The 19,928-nt window shown below is 36.7% G+C and overlaps 1 protein-coding gene across 4 annotated transcripts in view; it reads left to right on the top strand.

Annotated features, from left to right (window-relative positions):
- Positions 1-236: 236 nt before the first annotated feature.
- The window catches only part of pcdh10a (protocadherin 10a), a 34,572-nt gene continuing 14,880 nt past the window's right edge, over positions 237-19,928 (top strand). For 3 of the 4 annotated variants that reach the window (XM_009306589.5, XM_009306587.5, XM_073953121.1), the window contains exons 1-3: positions 237-3,210; positions 4,119-4,177; positions 7,072-7,178. In XM_009306589.5, the coding sequence (XP_009304864.1) occupies positions 721-3,210; positions 4,119-4,177; positions 7,072-7,178 (2,656 nt within the window). In that variant the 5' untranslated portion in view covers positions 237-720. 4 annotated transcript variants of the gene reach the window in all.

Raw genomic sequence — 19,928 nt, forward strand, 5'->3', positions numbered from 1 at the left:
TATTTAGGCTACCTTGAATGCGACTGTTTGACTTTATAAGACATGTAAATCAATTCTCATTCTCCGTTTAAAGAGAGCTGGAGTGAGGATGTAAGGGCGCACTGAGGAGGGAGGGAGCGTCTGATTGACGTCTCTGCGGTCAAATCAGAGGACGCAGCGCTGGCAGCCCGTGGCGTCGATTGGCTCCTGGTGGCAAGAGCTCTGCGCAAAACAACGCGCTGATGCTCACTCTCCTTGCAGAACTCGAGAAGAGGGGACCTACGGATTTCTAATCATCCCGCACATATCATGGACCGTTAGACAGCTATATGTAGAAAAAGTGTTCATTTTTCTGTTGTTGCAACAGCTCGCGTTCAGGATTTTAATTCAAACTGACCTCTCCACTTACTGAGCAAAAGAGTTGGGGAAAGATTTTGCTGCTCAGAATTAAGGATTGGGGCATCAGTAGGTTCTGCAATGTCTTGCTGTGACGCACGGACTACTAAATTCTGCTCTCTTTGAGAAAGCATTATATCAAATGGCTATAGCTCTTGCGCATATGGCGACATGGTTTCAGGCTGACACCGTACAACACAGGAGCTTTCGTGTTCGTTTGGGAAGTTGCACAGCGCATATGTTTTCGTGGACCAAAGCTATGGGTAATTCCTAAGCTGTGACTGGAGAAGAAGCGGTGTGAAGACAGAGCGAGGGAATAAAGAGGGGTGCACTTGTTGTTTGGAGATGATTTTGATATTTCTCTTTTTCTCAATCTTGGATGGAGGGCTATCGCAGCTGCACTTCTCGGTACCGGAGGAGCAGGAGCGGGGGACGGTTGTGGGAAATATCGCCGAAGATCTGGGGCTGGACATCACCAAACTTTCCGCGCGCCGTTTCCAGACCGTGCCCAGCTCGCGCACGCCGTACCTGGAGGTCAACTTGGAGAACGGAGCGCTGGTGGTGAACGAGCGCATCGACCGAGAGGAGATATGTCGCCAGACCGTCCCGTGCCTCCTGCATCTCGAAGTGTTTTTGGAGAACCCGCTCGAGCTGTTTCGCGTCGAGATCGAGGTCATGGATATAAACGACAATCCACCGAGTTTCCCAGAGACTGACATCACCGTGGAGATCACCGAGAGCGCCACGCCGGGTACGCGTTTCCCGGTGGAGAACGCCTTCGACCCTGACGTTGGGACTAATGCCTTGAGCACATACGCCATCACCACGAACAACTACTTTTACTTGGACGTACAGACGCAGGGCGATGGCAACCGCTTCGCAGAGCTCGTGCTGGATAAACCCCTGGACCGAGAGCAGCAGGCGATCCACAAATACGTGCTCACCGCCGTAGACGGAGGGCAGCCGCAGAGGACTGGCACCGCACTGCTAGTGGTTAAAGTGCTGGACTCAAACGACAACGCGCCCACGTTCGATCAATCCGTTTACTCTGTGAGCTTGCGCGAGAACTCTCCAGTTGGCACGCTCGTTATTCAGCTCAACGCCAGCGACATGGACGAGGGCCAGAATGGAGAGATTGTTTACTCTCTAAGTAGTCACAATTCGCCGCGCATTCGGGATCTGTTTAATATCGACTCGCGCACCGGGAGGATTGAAGTGACCGGTGAGGTGGATTACGAGGAGAGCAGCACGCATCAGATATACGTGCAGGCTAAAGACATGGGGCCGAACGCAGTGCCCGCGCACTGCAAAGTTCTGGTCAAACTCATCGACGTGAACGACAACACTCCGGAGATTAGTTTCAGCACGGTCACGGAGTCGGTGAGCGAACAGGCTGCCCCGGGCACTGTGATCGCTCTCCTGAGCGTCACGGACCGTGACTCCGGCGAGAACGGACAGATGACCTGCGAGCTGCACGGCGAGGTTCCGTTCAAACTCAAGTCGTCTTTCAAAAACTATTACACGATAGTCACGGACGGCCCGCTGGACCGCGAGAAAGCGGAGTCATACACGCTCACGGTGGTCGCCAAAGACAAGGGGGTACCCTCTCTCTCCACGAGCAAGTCCATCAAAGTGCACGTTTCAGACGAAAACGACAACGCGCCCAGATTCATGCAGTCGGTTTACGACGTGTACGTGACAGAGAATAACGTCCCAGGCGCTTACATTTACGCGGTGAGCGCCGTGGATCCTGATGTTGGACAGAACGCCTATGTCACTTACTCCATATTGGAGTGCGAAATACAGGGCATGTCCATCTTAACCTACGTGTCGATCAACTCCGAGAACGGCTACCTGTACGCGCTGCGCTCCTTTGATTACGAGCAAATCAAAGAGTTCAGTTTCATGGTGCACGCCAAAGACTCCGGTGCGCCCGAGCTAACGGCCAACGCCACTGTTAATGTCATCATAGTGGACCAGAACGACAATGCCCCGTCTGTAATTGCGCCTCTGGGCAAAAACGGCACCGCGAGGGAACATTTGCCCCGCTCAGCCGAGCCAGGTTACCTGGTGACCCGTATTGTGGCCACGGACGCGGACGATGGCGAGAACGCGCGCCTGTCCTACAGCATCCTCCGCGGAAACGAGCTCGGAATGTTCCGAATGGACTGGAGAACAGGCGAGTTACGCACCGCGCGCCGGGTATCCAGCAAACGGGACCCGCCGCACCCGTACGACCTGTTGATCGAGGTGCGCGACCACGGGCAGCCTCCGCTTTCGTCCTCCGCGAGCATCAACGTGCTGCTCGTGGACAGCGTTGTGGAGGGCCGGAGCGGCGACAGGGGGTCAGTGAAGTCCAAAGAGGGCTCGCTGGATCTTACCCTCATCCTCATTATCGCGCTCGGCTCGGTGTCCTTCATCTTCCTCCTCGCCATGATTGTTCTGGCGGTGCGCTGTCAAAAGGACAAAAAGCTCAACATCTACACGTGCATGGCCGGAGACTCGTGCTGTCAGTGCTGCAGCCGCCAAGCGCGCGGACGCAAGAAAAAGCTCAGTAAATCGGACATCATGCTCGTGCAGAGCACTAACGTGGCCAGCACAGCACAGGTGCCGGTGGAGGAGTCGGGCAGCTTCGGCTCGCACCACCAAAACCAGAACTACTGCTACCAGGTGTGCCTGACACCAGAGTCTGCCAAAACCGACCTGATGTTCCTCAAACCGTGCAGCCCATCTCGGAGCACAGATACAGAGCACAACCCGTGCGGGGCGATCGTTACCGGATACGCCGATCAGCAACCAGATATCATCTCCAACGGGAGCATTTTATCGAGCGAGGTGAAAACACGTTTACCTTTACATGTCCTTAACTCAGTTTGAAAAGCTGACAGTGTTATCATCTTGTTACTAAGTGTAACACACACCATTAGTTGGGGAATTTGAGACATTTAAAGCAGTACATGTAAGGTAGATACAATTAAAGTTATAATCATTCTAAAAGCAGATCATAGCAGTTTTTAGACCACTGACACAGAAAAGAGAATCTGAAAAGTCATGTATTTGTCCAGTTTATATGGATGTGCACCAGCCAATATCTCCTACATATAAGCACTTTAAAAGGCTATTCAGTACAGTGATCTTTCAGCTTCCTGTGTTTGTAATGTCCGATTGTAATCATCCGCTTGCTTATGACTCACATAGTGCTTTTAAAGGTAGCTCTGGGCAGCACAGCTATTTCCAGATCCTTTAATTACACTACAGCACTTCAGGGTCAGTTACATATGATGTGGCTACATTCAAGTTTGGAAGGAAACCAAACAGAAACATTTCAGAAATGTTCAATGAAAATTCTATATCGACTGATTGATAAGACGACGTAAATATTGAGCACGGTTACAACCTGCTATTTCATCTTATTCCACAATCTTTCCTTTCTGCCTCTGAAACTAGCCATTTCTCATCTGAAAAGTACACCTTACTGTCCCCTGGCACTCTGTGAAAGGGTGTAGCCCTCTGGAGTCCAGCCTGAGAAGGGAGGGGGAGTGTATTGGACAGGGGTTTAAGTATGCCAAGCACACAGTCTCTGGGTATCAGTGGAACAAAGGCGGTTCTATGGTTGAGGTGCTCCAGTGCATGGCCAGAGCAGAGCAGAACAGAGGCCTGAGCAGGGTTTTAATGACACATATAGGACTACATGTTAACTGCATTTAATACCTTAATAAATCAATATTATTGTTGTCTTTTAGACCAAGCATCAGAGAACTGAGCTCAGCTACCTGGTGGATAGACCTCGTCGTGTTAATAGGTGAGACGACTGATGACAAACACGCACACGAATGTTGTTAAGTTATCGAATGGGGTAATTGCAAAGACTTTTATCGGTAATATATAAATTCAGTACACTGCAACACTTTTGCAGAATCACTTTTTTTTTCAAACAGTATATTTGGGTTGAATTTAAACAAATTTAGCAATGTTAACTTAATTTGTTTGTTTAAAATTCAGTCCAAAAAAATTGTTTATAACCACTTAACTTAAAAAAGTAAATCCAATAAATCATTTTCCAAAAAATTTTTCAGTGTTTAAATACTAATAAACCTAACTTACTAACCCTCCCCTAAATCAGGGGGGACTGGCCATGGGGCGTACCGGGACATTTCCTGGTGGCCTGACAGTCAATCATGAATCTGGGCAACCCAAGTTACATATTAACTTTGTTTCTTTGTTTTAAGTACACTCTAAAAATGCTGGTTTGTAGTAACCCAACAATGGATCAAATATGGTCATTGCCAACTATTTAAAATAAAGTTTCTAGATACATTTTTATTTTACATTTTCTAGTTGAAATAATAAAAAAATAATAATAACCCAACACTGTAACAAATGCAGGGTTCTACACAATTGATTCATGTTGTCTCAACACAAATGAATTTAACAAATTTAAGTGGATTGAACTTAAAACAATCAGGCCATCCCCCAGAAATCCCAATAATTCTGTTTTTTAGCTCATTTTAAATAAGTAGTTTGAACAAGCAGCAAAAATATTGTTTTTTGTTGAGTGAATGTTGGGTTTGTCCTTAACCCATACACCAACCCTGACAGAAAATATTTAGATTTTATTTAAAAGAAGTACAGTTCTTAAATATGTCAGAATTATTAGCCTCCCTCTTAATTTTTTTAAATATATATCTCCCAAATGATGTTGAACAGAGCAAGGACATTTTCACAGTATGTCTGATAATATTTTTTCTTCTAGAGAAATTCTTATTCATTTTATTTCAGCTAAACCATTTTAAGGTCAAAATTATTAGTTCAATTATTAGTTATGCTGTTTTTTTGGATTGTCTACAGAACAAATTATCGTTATACAATAACTTGCCTAATTACCCTAATCTGCCTAGTTAACCTAATTAACCTACTTGAGCCTTTAAATGTCACTTTGAGCTGTATAAATGTGTCTTGAAAAATATCTAGTCAAATATTATTCACTGTCATGATGGCAAAGATAAAATAAATCAGTTATTAGAGATGAGTTATTAAAACTATTATGTTTAGAAATTTGAAAATGTTCTCTCTGTTAAACAGAAATTGGGGAAAAAATAAAAAGGGGGCTAATATTTCGCGGATGGGAGAATAATTCTGACTGATATTGCAAAAATCTGACATTGCGATGTTGTGTTTTGCCACAATATATATTGTGATACTTTTTATTTGAATAGCTCTATTTGGAAAGATTTTTTTTTAATTTAGATCAACTGGGATGATAAAAATATGCCTAAAATCTAATTAATCACTAGCAAAGTTAATAAATAAACAGTGCCTTATGTTTTTTTGGGGGAGTCTAACAGTATTCAAGTACAGAACATGAACAATAAAATGTAAAATAACATGGTCATCATTGTAAAAATAATTCAAAATAATCCTGCTATGTGACTTCATATATATATATTTAAAGTCAAATAGCAGGATTATTTTTAATTATTTATACAATGATGACCATGTTATTTTACATTTTATTGTTCATACATACATACATACATACATCCATACATCCAAACATACATACATACATACATACATACATACATACATACATACATCCAAACATACATACATACTGTACATACATACATACATACATACATACATACATACATGCATAAATACAGTGCTTAGCATATATATGTACACCCCTCACAAATCTATCTTTTAAATTGATATTTAATAGGAAGCTATACAATATTATATTTGTGCATATACATCAAATGAGTCAGTACTGAAGCCAAATCTGGAGCTTATCTAACAAAATACGACAATGGTCCAAAAACTAGTATACCCACATTTATGTTAAAAATATTAAATACAAATTTAAAAAGAGGAAAAAATAGAGAGAAGGAAAAAATAATAATAATAAAGATTTAGTAAAAATTTTGTAGGTTGTAATTTTTTTTTTTTTTTGCAACATTTTGCTTGAGTTTAATTGTATTATCTTTCGATTTCTAAATATGTTTGGTGATTAAAATGTTAATTTGATAAAAAAGATTTAATATCTGTTTAATAAATCTGTTTTCTTTAAATGCACCAAAATACATTGCCAATATTCACTGACTGCACCTTTTGCATTTATGTTAGGATATTTCATTTTAAAGACAAGAAAAATAACTTATTCTTTGCCATAAAAGTGATAATACTGAATATACACATAGGAGACTGATATAAATGCTATTTTTAGAGGAAAATTTCAGACGACATTTAGAGGTTTTTGCATCTAAAGTCTTCATTTATATATATATATATATATATATATATATATATATATATATATATATATATATATATATATATATATATATATATATATATTTAAATATATACAATGTTTTATTTATTTATTAGCATCTCATATCTTGTACAAATTTGGCCTAAATACGGTTAAACACATACTCACAGATTGCACACAATAAATGATATGGCCTTTAGCCAAAATCCCCCAGCCTGACTAAGCGTCGCATGTGTCATCCTATTTGCGACATCACACATCCAAAGTTTGATTCAGAAATTGAAACTGAATTAAATCCACAGTCTAAACTATGCCAAAAGTGTTAAATAACCAAAACGATCAATACATCTAATGGGAAAAAAAGCAGCGCAAAGCTCCAGTTACCAAATGATCACTAAGCAATGAAATGTCTCATACAGCTCAGCGTTTCAAGAGGCAGACATCGTCAGCTCTAAAGACAGCGGACACGGAGACAGCGAGCAGGGAGACAGCGACCATGACGCCACCAACCGGGGCCACACAGCAGGTGAGTTGATTACCACTTTCTCACCTAACTGTCGACCTCACAGTGGATTTGAAAGAAGTGCGGATGGGTGAAAGGCCCCTGGGGAACCAATGCTGAGCAGAAACATAGGCAGTGATAGACACTGGGAAATTGTTCGCATTGTGCCTTTGAAAGCAACACGACAAGCCTTCAACCGATTCCAGCAGTGGATCAATATAAGGACTGCGTGGAAATTATACATCTGTCAACAGAGCTAAACGGATTGCAGTCAATGCCACGAACGAGTCCGGCTTGTCTGATAGACAGGCTTTCTGAAGCATTTAATGAGTATTTGAAAGCTTCCACAGTTACAAACCCAAACAGCTGCCCACTTACAACCCCCCAAAACACAATTAAATTTTCATTCATATTAAATGGCGTAAGCGTTTAAATCAAACGGCAATCGCTCATCTGAGATTTTATTTTGTTTATTCTTTATTTATTTATATTCAATTTGATGAGCTTTTCCGACTTTCAAGTTCTAGATTTCATTTGCGCTCGTTTATTGATCCTTACGCTTTCGACTGGATAAGGCTTTGACCTTTCTCTCCAAAGAATCATGACATTCAGCCTTCGGTTTGGCAAACAGTTAGATGACGGGTTGCCAGATATTACGTATGCGCCGCACACAATGGAATACAAATGTTTGCGACGAGCATGGTTTCGCATTTTAGCTAACTACTAGCATTAGGAAACTTTGATATGGAAACGGAAAAGTCACGGATAGAGGAAAGGGAAGAGAGATTGAGATTTTTATTTTTTATTTTTTTGGAAAACTTATTAGAGCATCAAAGAGGTAAAATGAGAAGATGTGTGTGTGTGTGTGTATGCGTGCGTGTATGTGTGTCCTTTCCTGCTCTCCTCTGGGTGTGTGTTGGCAGGCGAACAGTTTCTGCACTCCCATTTCAGTGCCTGTCTCCGCATAGCCAATTATCACAGCAAGGTTAAGATGAAGGCCTGGGACACTGACAGGGGTAACACTACTGCATTAACAACCACTTACATACACACACACACCCACCATCTCCTTCACACATCCCTGCCTCGCCTCCTTTTGTTCCTACAGTGTCAATTTTGGAGATATCGGTCTAAATTAGGAAAATTCCAGACAAAAGATAGAAGAGAGAGAGAAAGGTGTATTTGAAACATTATATTCTGTTGAAGCTGACTCTACTGATCTCATGATTAGTCCTCATAGCCCGGTTTCCATTTAATTTTAATATACATGTGCATCACCATTCGTCGTTTTTTAAATGAAAAGTCTTAAAATGTAAACAACTTATAAAAAACATCTCATAATGTAAAAAAGTTGTCATTTAATAAGAATGTGTCAGTAACTCAATTTTGACCAAAATGTCAGATAGAACCTTATAATTCTAAGGTGACGGCATATCTGTAATGTGTTTGGGTTTCATAAAGAACTTTTATTTTGTCACAACATAACTCAGTTCAAAGCTTCATTGTAAAAAAGAGATTAGTTTACTTTATTTAAAAATAAAGTCAACTTAATTGAAATAATTCTGCAAATTTTACTGAGTTTTTAAAATAAAGTCAGCTTAATGCATTTAAGGCAATTGGTTCAGTTCTTCCGACAGGTTTGAAAACACACCCTTTACCCACAGCACATAAATAGTTAACTATATGCCACAAAATAACCTTAATTAGTTTTTTTAACAGAATTTTTATTGTCATCTGTTTTTTTTTAATCTTTTCAATAGGATAAATAATAAAAGTAAAAAAAATAAAAATAAAAAAGACTGCTGAATTAAATGTTAAAAATCTACTATTTCTCTTTTATGCTCAGGAGCCATGTGCACCCACTAACAGGTAAAATCTGCTTCTCTCCATCTCTCATTCAAGTTCAGGTTGATTTAATGGCATGACATTTTGTGCAGTATTGCCAAAGCATTTTAAATGTAGATAATGTTTAATATATTGACATCATTAAATTAATTAAATATTCAGCAAATGAGAAATAAATCATTAAATGAATAAAAAAAAAATCTCTAAAATAAAAACAATTACAAGAATAAAATGTGTAGATCATTTAAATAAGACAAATGAATTGTTTAGCCATTTCTAATGGTGTACTGCAGCCAATTTAGATGTAATTTCATCCTCTCCGAGTATTTAGTAAAGATTTTTTTTAGTTGTTTAGATTAAATAATTAATTATTTAATGTCTCACGTGGCTATGTGTAGAAAATTAACGACAGCTTAGAAAATAAAAGCAAACCTAAATGCCAGACATTTTAGAGGATTTAGAAGTCCCAGCTGGATGCAAAAAAGTGTGGGTCTCTGTCGGTCTGCAGAGCATGTGAGACTGTCGAGCAGTATAAAAGATTTTTTCCACTACTTAATCAATCGTGGATGTTTGTTTTTATTGGGAAGACAGAAAAAAAAACTGTAAAAGGATGATAATAATAATAGTAAAAAAATGTGTCACTAAATATAACGTTTATTTAAGGTTTACTCATTTTAAGTAACTCATCACTTTATACTCTGTAGAAGTTCTACTGAACAAATGGACCAGTGTAATACAGTGAGCAGGAAAAGAAGCAAAATAAAATGATGTAAATCAGAGTTGCCCAAAGTAGGGCCAGTGGGCCAAAGTTGGCCCATTGTTACCGTTGATTTGGCCTTCCATCCCATCTGAGAATGATAGAGAGGGTTGGTGAGAATGCCTTTAACAGAAATCGTCATTTCTAACTTGACGTGACTTTTTTTGTTTGTTTTATTGCTGAGCTGCAAAAACCAAAAACACAAATTGAAACTAAATGTAAATGAATCTGAGTTTTTAAAACTATAAATGAAATGAAGTCAGCTGAAGTCAGAAATATTAATCCCCCGAATTTATAGCTCCTCTGTTTATTTTCTCCCCATTTTCTGTTTAACAGAGAGAAGATGTTTTCAACACATTTCTAAACATAATAATTTTAATAACTCATCTCTAATAGCTGATTTATTTCACCTTTGCCATGATGACTGTAACTAATATTTTACTAGATTTTTTTCAAGACACTTTAATACAGCTTAAAGTGACATTTAAAGGCTTAACTAGGTAATAAGGCAAGGTTATTGTATAACAATGGTTTGTTCTGTAGACTATTGAAAAAACATATAGCTTTAAGGGGCTAAAAAATTTGACCTTAAAATGTTATTTTTCAATTAAAAACTGTTTTTATGCTAGCCAAAATAAAATAAATAAGACGTTCTCCAGAAGAAAAAGTAATAATTCTGACTTCAACTGTATATTAGTTCACGTAAAGCAATGTTTTCTAGTTAATTTTTTTATATTATTAAATAAATTAGGAAATGGCATAACACATGGCAAATCTCTTCATCTTTGGCCCTCTAGCCTCTATAAAGTTAGTTTTTTTTTAGAAAAAAGTTTTGACACCCCTGATGTAAATGGTAACTACAATTTTATTCGTAAAAACCAAAGACAGATAGTTTTGATGCATCTTCTCAGAACATGTTCGTAGGTGGATAGTAGATGGTATTTTGTGGCTGTTTGAATGCATTCGTCCACATAAACATGATCTGGTCAAACATGTTTTCATCAAGCATTAGAAAAGATTGAATGTGGACAATCGCAAAACATTGTAGATCATGTTTACACCTGTAACAATAAGGAATTCATCTGTTTGGCCACAAACTATGCATGCACTTTATACAACTTTTTTTTTTTTTTTTGTCAGGAAATGTCAGTTGGTCAAAAAAAAAAAAAAGTGTCTTCATTAGTCGTGATTGAAAATCAGGTGTAATCCACCAAAATTATTTGCTTTCTTAACTCTCCTAATGTTAAAACATTGGTTATAAATAAACAATCTCATATTTTTTGTTGTTATTTCGACCAATAGTCATTTTATGCTCTAAAAAAATTCTGAAAAAAAATACATATATATATATATATATATATATATATATATATATATATATATATATATATATATATATATATATATATATATATATATGATTACATTTTTTTATTAATTGTATTTTAATAGCGTCTACCCCTACCCCAACCCTAAACCCAGCCATAACTCAGCCATCACAATCCGGAGTCTTCTGTTTTAGTATAGCTAATTAACCATGTGGCTGGATGATAACAGCCTTCTGAGCCTACTAGTAGACGCAGAAGGCCCCAATTGGCCCATATCTATCAGCTGATAACCACTGATAATGTCCATTCAATCAACTGATAACATTTAAAGTGGGTGATGTATTTTACAAGTTATTCTGGGTTAATATGACCTCTTTAAAACTCTCAAAATACTTAATAAACTCTGTATGTACTGATGAAATGAGGCATTTAGAGGGATGTTTAAGTAATCCTCAAATAAATGTTTTTTTTTCTTATATTTTTTTCGTAATATGTATTTTTGGAACAGATCAGAAAATAGAAAGTAGATCTTTCAAGCTACTTTATTGTTATTTTTTAGCTTTTCTCAGATGAGCATAACGGTCAAACTAAGAGCTGGGGTCAGATTTAGACTTTTACAACTGCATTTGTTTGCAAAGAGAGAGAAGCGTGACAAATTACACAATTAGATTAACACGAGTGAGCGATAGATTGATGATTATCTGTAAATGAGGGATGTGAGGTGATGACGTTAATCAAATCACTCCTGTCACTGTAATTTAATGCTATGAGATCCCAATCAGAGCAACTCCATTTGCTGGAGACACACACGTACACACACACACGCACAGTTTGTAGCTATAGTGAAAGTCAATGCTGGAGGGATAACTTTGAAACTGTAGCTTGCCAAGATATTTATAATTTAAAGTAGGTTGACTACAGTGAGCCTATCCTTATGAAACTGTAAACACTATGCTAGAAGCTACTAACCACTAAAATAAAGCTAAACAAACTAATTTCAGGGAGCAATATATATTTTTATTTTGGTCTTTTTAGCGCATGTTTATTCTAAAGAATTAAAATGATGCTGTTTACAAAAATAATCAACATGATTAAAACTAATTAGTTTTGCTTGTGTGCTTTTGCTATAATTGTGTTGTGCTTGACAAGAGTTCATAAGAAAGAAAACTTGTGTGATATTCACAACATCTGACAATGTGTTTAAAATATATATGTTCTTTATTGGCATTGATGAAGAACCTTTAACATCCACAAAAGCTTTCAACTGCACAAATGTTTGTTAATAATGAAAAAAAAGAGTTTTTCACACATTTAAAAAAGGTTCGATGAGGAACCAAAACATGCAACATTGGCTCATTCTGAAAACGTAGCCCTATATACATTTCTGAAGACCTCGAATTATGTAGCCAGAAGTTCATCTGGCTGCATTTCGTCTTTAAAATGCAGAATGCTACATGGCAGCATGACTCAGTTCCTTTTAAGTGCTTACCAGCTGACCGTTTGAATTTCCTCCGTATGAATGGCTATCCCGCTGTTACCAGTTTGAATCTGAAAATGTGGTAAAAAAACAGCTGAGTGCTTTTCTTTTTCTGGATTGGTTTTGAAAACTGTTGGTTGGGTTTGGGGAAGGCGGTGGGCAAGTCAATCGAAAGGAGGAAGAAGGAGGGTGGGTCAGTCAATCATTCAGTCAGTCGACAGCGGCCTCTGGTGGATATATGCTAGAACAGCAGGCACGAATGTCTCTCAAGAGAAATTTGAGATCTCAAAAAGCGTACACAGTAGCCTCTAGGGGATTAGCGAAAACAAAAACTGGAAGAAATGCCTCCAAGGACAGGGGTGTCCAAATTCGTTCCTGGAGGGCCTGTGTCCTGCTGAGTTTAGCTCCATCTTGCTTCAACACACCAGGAAGTTTCTAGTACATCTTTTAAGAGCTTAATTAGCGGGTTCATTTGTAGTTGATTTGGGTTGGAGCTAAACTCTCCAGGACACCGGCCCCCCAAGACTGAGTTTGGACACCCCTGTCCATGGAAGTATTTTGCTCTCTACAGAAATGTATATAGCTGTACATTTACAGAATGAGCCCGGGTTGAAAACATGTGCTTTGTTGTTATTAGAATAACCAAGGCAAGAGTCGCAAAAGCTCCGCCCTTTTCTTGAAAGAGGAGGTGGCAAACAGTAACTAATTTGAATTTAAAGTGTCAGACGTTTGAGCAGTGAGGTCATTTGAAAAAAATCCTCAAAAACATTCCGTGTAAACCTCATATTTTTATAAAACTGTGATTTATATGTATCAGATATTATTTTTTATTTGATATATATATATATATATATATATATATATATATATATATATATATATATATATATACATATACATATATATATATATATATATATATATATATATATATATATATATATATATATATATATATATATAAAATTGTATTTTATATATCTTTATTAGTTTGTTTTATAAATTTTCCCCCCTACAGACCAGATCTACAGATCCCATATTTTTCTAGAGAAGGAATTAGTAAACTGTTTGGCACTATTTAAAATGTAACCTTCATATTTTTAAGTCTATATAAATATGACATTATTAAAAAATGTTTTTGTATAAAATATCTCAACTTAAACTATAACAAGTTGTAGTAAATACAACAACCTGTACGGGGTGATTCAAAAAGAATACCAAAGTTGAATGAAAGCCCACCCAGCTATTTACTGTAAATCATCATTATTTGCAATCTTGTTCTTCAAAATAAATACAGCAAAGTTTCCTCCCGACCCTAGCAAAAAAACAAGATCCTCAGCGGGAGCTCAGGTCTTTGGTCAGCCTGACGACAGGTGTTCAGAAGGGAAATTCTGCTCATCGGGGCTTTGGCAGTGTTTTTTCCTTTTCGTCTTATGCTTTTGCACACCATTGATAAAAGATGTGATGAGGTCTCCAGAAGAGAAAATGCAAGAGAAGCGGAAAGAGACAAAAATAACACGCACACAGTGGGATGCAGAGCGCTTCCTGATGGGGAAAAGCTTAGTTAGTCAGTGTGTTTGTACTCAACGCAGCATCTCTCTCTATATATTTTGTCTTTTTTCTCGATCTCTGCAACCCCAAAGTCCGGCTACACTCAAACATTCAAAAGCTCTACACTCGAAAAAATTTAGTTTGCTGTTTGTTCAAATTACTTAATTAAAGGGGTTGAAACAACACAATTACTGAGGGAATTGTTGTCCCAACAACCTTAGTTCTGTCATGTTCCAACACACAAAACAATTAAGTTACTTAAAACATTTAAGTTGTCCCAAAATATTCTCAAGAATTCTGCTGTTTCAACTCATTTCACATTGTCTGAACAAGCAGCATATAGTGTCTTGAAGCTGAATACATATGAACATGTTGTAAAATATTTTTTACTGTCATCATGGCAAAGATAAATTAATTATTATAAATGACTTATTAAAACTATTATGTTTAGAAATGTGTTTAGAAAAAAAACTCTCCATTAAACAAAAATTGGGGGAAAAAATAAATTTCTTCCATTACCTCAGGTAGTTTCCCTAATAAAATAACAGTGGAAATTAAAAGATGTACACAGACTAAAATAAACGCAGAAATCTTGTTGCTTGAAAATTACATTTGTAGATATTTTATTTATATTAACATTACAATGCTTTTAATGTGTAATTAACCCATTAAAAATGGCAGCTAGTTGAAGTTGAAAATATTTATAAATAATTTAAATACAATTAATTTTAATAAAATAATAAACTGATAAATATAAAAGAAATAAATAACAAATAAACAAATAAATCAATATTTAATAATGAATTGATTGCATGCCTGTAATTATAGTATTTCATGCCCAATTGTGTTGATTTTATTTCTGCGCATACAATATTTATTGGTTAGCACCAGCGCAGGTGTTAATCTATAGCACACAACCTGCTACACTTGGATGTATTATATTGCAGAACAATTGAATGAACTCTGCAAAAGCAGTTTGCTGAACCACATCGCTGTTAGACTTTAAACGCAATTATTCCGACAGCTCAAATATCTCCTGACAGCTAAAAAATCCTTGAGGTCTAGAGCTTCCGATGCATAATAGATGCCACATTGTCATGTTCTTTTTATCAAAGTGCCCTAATGCCAAACAATCTGCTCAAATTTCTGCATTTAACTCAGATTGAACCATTTAATGACAGCATTCAAACTTTGTTTTCTGGATAATTTCAACCTTAATCCTCATTCAAATAGGACTTGTTTTCCCCCAGGAGGGTAATTCTGTGTTTCGCAGACATACTTTGTGATTTTAATCCCATCCAAATTGAAAATGCCAGTTTTTTTTTCCACAACCCTTGCTGTTTTGAAGTTAACTCGGGGTCCTCTGAGAAATCTAATCCTGTTTGTAAAGGAACATCTGATTGTGGTATATTACTTTTCCACAATGTTTTTCTTCATTTTTGAGAGCTCCAAATACACTAGATTTCAGTGATTTTATATCATACTGTACCTACCAAAGGCTTTATTACTATTTTTATTCATTTAATTATATATACAATAATCATAAAAAAAGCTTAATTGTAGTTAAGTTGACTTTATTGCTACCTGTAAGTAGATATTTATTGCAGCAAAGATTGGCATTTGACACAAACAATCAAATCACACAGTGCATCCGGAAAGTATTATGTTAGTCTTACTCTAAAATGGATTAAATTAATTTAGTTCCTCTAGATCCTACACACAATACCCGTAATGACAATGTAATTTTTTTTTTAATTTTTGCAAATTTAATTAAAATAAAAACCTGAAAATTCACATGTACATCAGTATTCACAGCCTTTGCTTTATACTTTGTTGATGCACATTTGACAGCAATTACAGCCCCAAGTATTTTTGAATATGATGCCACAAGCTTGGCACACCTGTCTAAGGGAATTTATGCCCATTACTTTTTACAGTACCTCTCAAGCTCTATCAGGTTGGATGGGAAGCGATAGTGTACAGCTATTGTCAGATCTCTCCAGAGATGTTCAATAGGATTTAGATCTGGGCTCTGGCTGGGCCACTCAAGGACATTCACCGAGTTGTTGTGAAGCCACTCCATTGAAATTATGGCAGTGTACTTTGGGTCATTGTCCTGCTGGAAGATAAACCATCGCCCCAGTCTGAGGTCAAGAGCACTCTGAAGCAGGTTTTCATTCAGGATGTCTCTAAACATTGCTGCATTCATCTTTCCCTCTATCCTGACTAGTCTTCTAGTCCCTGCTGCTGAAAAACATCCCCACAGCAGGATGCTGCCACCACCATGCTTCAAGATAGGGATGGTTTTATGGATAGATAGCCTGATAGATAGGGATGGATAGCCTGGTGATGAGCTGTGCCTGATTTCCTCCAAACGTAACGCCTGGCATTCACTCCAAAGAGTTTAATTTTAGTCTCATCAGACCAAAGAATTTAGTTTCTTATGGTCTGAGAGTCCTTGAGATGCCTTTTGGTAATTGCAATATTAAGGAGTGACTTCCGTCTGGTCACTCTACCATTCAGGCCTGACTGGTGGATTTGAGGTTTTCCTCGCTCCACAGAAGAACGCTGGAGCTCAGACAGAGTGACCATCTGGTTATTGAACACCTTCCTGACTAAGGCCCTTCTCCCCCAATCACTCAGCTAAGATGGCCGGCCAGCTCTAGGAAGAGTCCTGGTAGTTCCAAACATCTTCCACTCATGAATGATGCAGGCCACTGTGCTCATTGGAACTTTCAGAGCAGCAGAAATTTTTCTGTAACCTTCCCCAGCCTTGTGTCTCAAAACAATCTTGTCTCAGGGGTCTAAAGACAATTCCTTTGTCTTCATGCTTGGTTTGTGCTTTGACATGCACAGTCAACCTAGGGACCTTATATAGACAGGTATATGCCTTTGTAAATCATGTTCAATCAAATGAATTTACCACAGGTGAACTTCAATTAAGCTGCTGAAATATCTCAAGAATGATGTACTGATGTACATGTGATTTTTCAGTTTTTTTATTTGTAATAATTTTGCAACAATTAAAAAAAAAAATCACATTTTCATTGTGTGGTATTGTGTATAGAATTCTGATGAAATAAATGAAAATTTTGCAATAAGGCTGTAACATAAAAAAATAAAAAACGTGGAATAAGTGAAGCGATAGAATACTTACTGGATGCACTGTATATATCTGTATACACTTTCAATGTCATTAACGTTTGTTTAGTTAATTATATGTCAAAAGGGTTATAATGTTAACACTTTACCAACTTAAATACCTAAAAGTATAACAAAAATACAAATAAAAAAAATAAAATAAAATAAATTAAAAAATGACAAAAATATACCAAAAAAAAAAAAAATATATATAATATATATATATATATATATATATATATATATATATATATATATATATATATATATATATATATATATATATATAATATATATATATATATATATATATATATATATATATATATATATATATATATATAATATATATTATTAAATATATTAAAATAAACACACTATTAAATATTAAATATTATAGTATATATATATATATATATATATATATATATATATATATATATATATATATATATATATATATATATATATATACTATAATATTTAATTTATATTCAAATTAATACACAATTACAAAATGGCCATGTTTCAATGCATTTTGTCATTTCAGTTCATTTCAAGTTCATCCAGTAAGTTATACTGGATTCAGCTTAATTAATGTTTTAAGGCACTTGGTTTTAAGGCAATTGGATTCAACTCAAAAAAATAAAGTGCATCACTCTGCAGTCAATGCCATACTCAGATTTACCCCAAACTTACATACTAATTTTGTAAAAACTTAAACTCTATTACAAGCCTTGTCATTGCCTTCAGGAGATCGTCAGGCATAGCTTTCTATTATTCACAGGCTGTTTTCACATCCAGAAGCAGACCTCAATCAGACAGGACTCTATCAGGTCCTGCATGTTCTCTGCGTGTGACTGTGATATCGATGTGAACGTCCCGCTGTGAGCTTCTGTCTGCTATTTAGAGAGTGCTCTTTTCTAATTACATTGAGTTTGATTGTATGCAGTCAGGTTTATCTGTGTACTTAATATCGATGATGTCACAGTGGCCCCGGATGCCTGCTTTAACCAGATTTATTCCTCTGTGTACATCCGCACATCCCCATCCTTATACATCACCCTGATATAATAGCCGAATAACAAAGTGGACAGCTCACCGAAGTGATCTATGGATTTCACAACACATCTGAGCAGAAATGTGATCCGAGCGCGGATTCAGACGTTCAGTCCGTAAGATTAGAAGCAGCGAGTTGCACGTAGGGAAAGAAGAATCACATAAGAAATCACTTTAACTTTGCTTATCCTTGACAGCGTTGATACAGAGAGCGAACGGAGACTTCTGCTTAAGCTTTTTCGGATCTCTCCTGAGGAAAAAAATAAGCCCGTAATCTCGCAAACGGCTCCTCTAGAGTTTCAGAAAAGATCTCCAAAACTGCTTAGACGTGCTAAGACATCGAAGTCTGCTTTTACAAAACCACCGATCTCAAGATAATGTTACAGCTTTATTCTTACCTTATGTTAACTGCTACCTTTTTTTTTCTCCTAAGCGTTTCTAGATGAAACTGATAGATGATATGATACTTTGTTTTGACTCCTGAGCTTTAAATACAAGCAATATAAGTTGATCATGTCTAAATGTCTGGTTTTACTTGCTATAAACATTCGTTTTTGGGGATTTGTGGGTCAGCAGAGACACATGACTGTTTACATGGAGTATTAACGTGTTCTCATGTGATCACTTGTGTTTAGATTTCATCAATTTTCTGGTTCTCCCTTATTTGTTCACACTCCTTACGTTGTGCTCAGTGTGTGTTGTGTGAGTGCTAGTAAACGAACAGACCTATGTTAAAAGTAATCAAGCAAGCTAATTAAAAGGCTGTTGATAGCAACAAAAAATTTCAATGGTAATCCGTTGTTTTGCAAGGAAGGCTGACGTGAAACTGATGTTTCCACACCGTGTCAAGATTCCAAAGCGCAAGTGTTTTGAAACACTGCACTGAAACATGATTTGAAACATCCAGGTCATGTGACCAAGCTGATTCGAAACCCCCAGGTCACATGACTAAAGTGTTTCGAAACACCATATCATGTGACTATATTGATTCAAAGTATTGATCATTTCAGAAGGGTTTTGAGACCTAGTAAAACTGCGTTTGACAGACAGACAGACAAAAGCACATGGAAAACATGACAGAGGAAAAGAAATCTGACAATAGTCAGTAGTTTAATAGTAAATGTAATAGTAGTCTCTGTCAGATTTGTTCATGGAAATGTTGTAGAGCATAATATTATGTTGTGACATTGAAAGTTTTTTTTTTTTTTTTTTTTTTTACGCCTAATACAGTCTTTAAATATTCTTTAAAACGTATTTTTTTAAAAATGACCAAGTATTTAATAACAGGAAATATAGGTTTTGCCTAAATGATTTGGCTGTTTTTTTTTTTTTATACATTTAAAAATGTTTCTTTACCACTTGGCTATACCTCCATATATATGTGATTAAAAGATTAAGGCAAAACTTTTTTAACAGCTCATCTTGGGCAAATGTACTTAAAATGTTCGTAAAATGATTTTTAGATTGCTTGCAACAGTCATTTTAGAATAGTTTGTAAGATTTGGTCTTATAAATGTTTGTAGTCCTCTTCACTAACATTTCACTGAATTAGAAGTTAGTTTAAGTGCAGTAAGAGTCCTAAATTTAGGACTAAGACACCAATTATTTGAAAGATT

The sequence above is a fragment of the Danio rerio genome, chromosome 1 (genome assembly GCF_049306965.1).
Source record: "Danio rerio strain Tuebingen ecotype United States chromosome 1, GRCz12tu, whole genome shotgun sequence".
Classification (NCBI taxonomy): domain Eukaryota; kingdom Metazoa; phylum Chordata; class Actinopteri; order Cypriniformes; family Danionidae; genus Danio; species Danio rerio.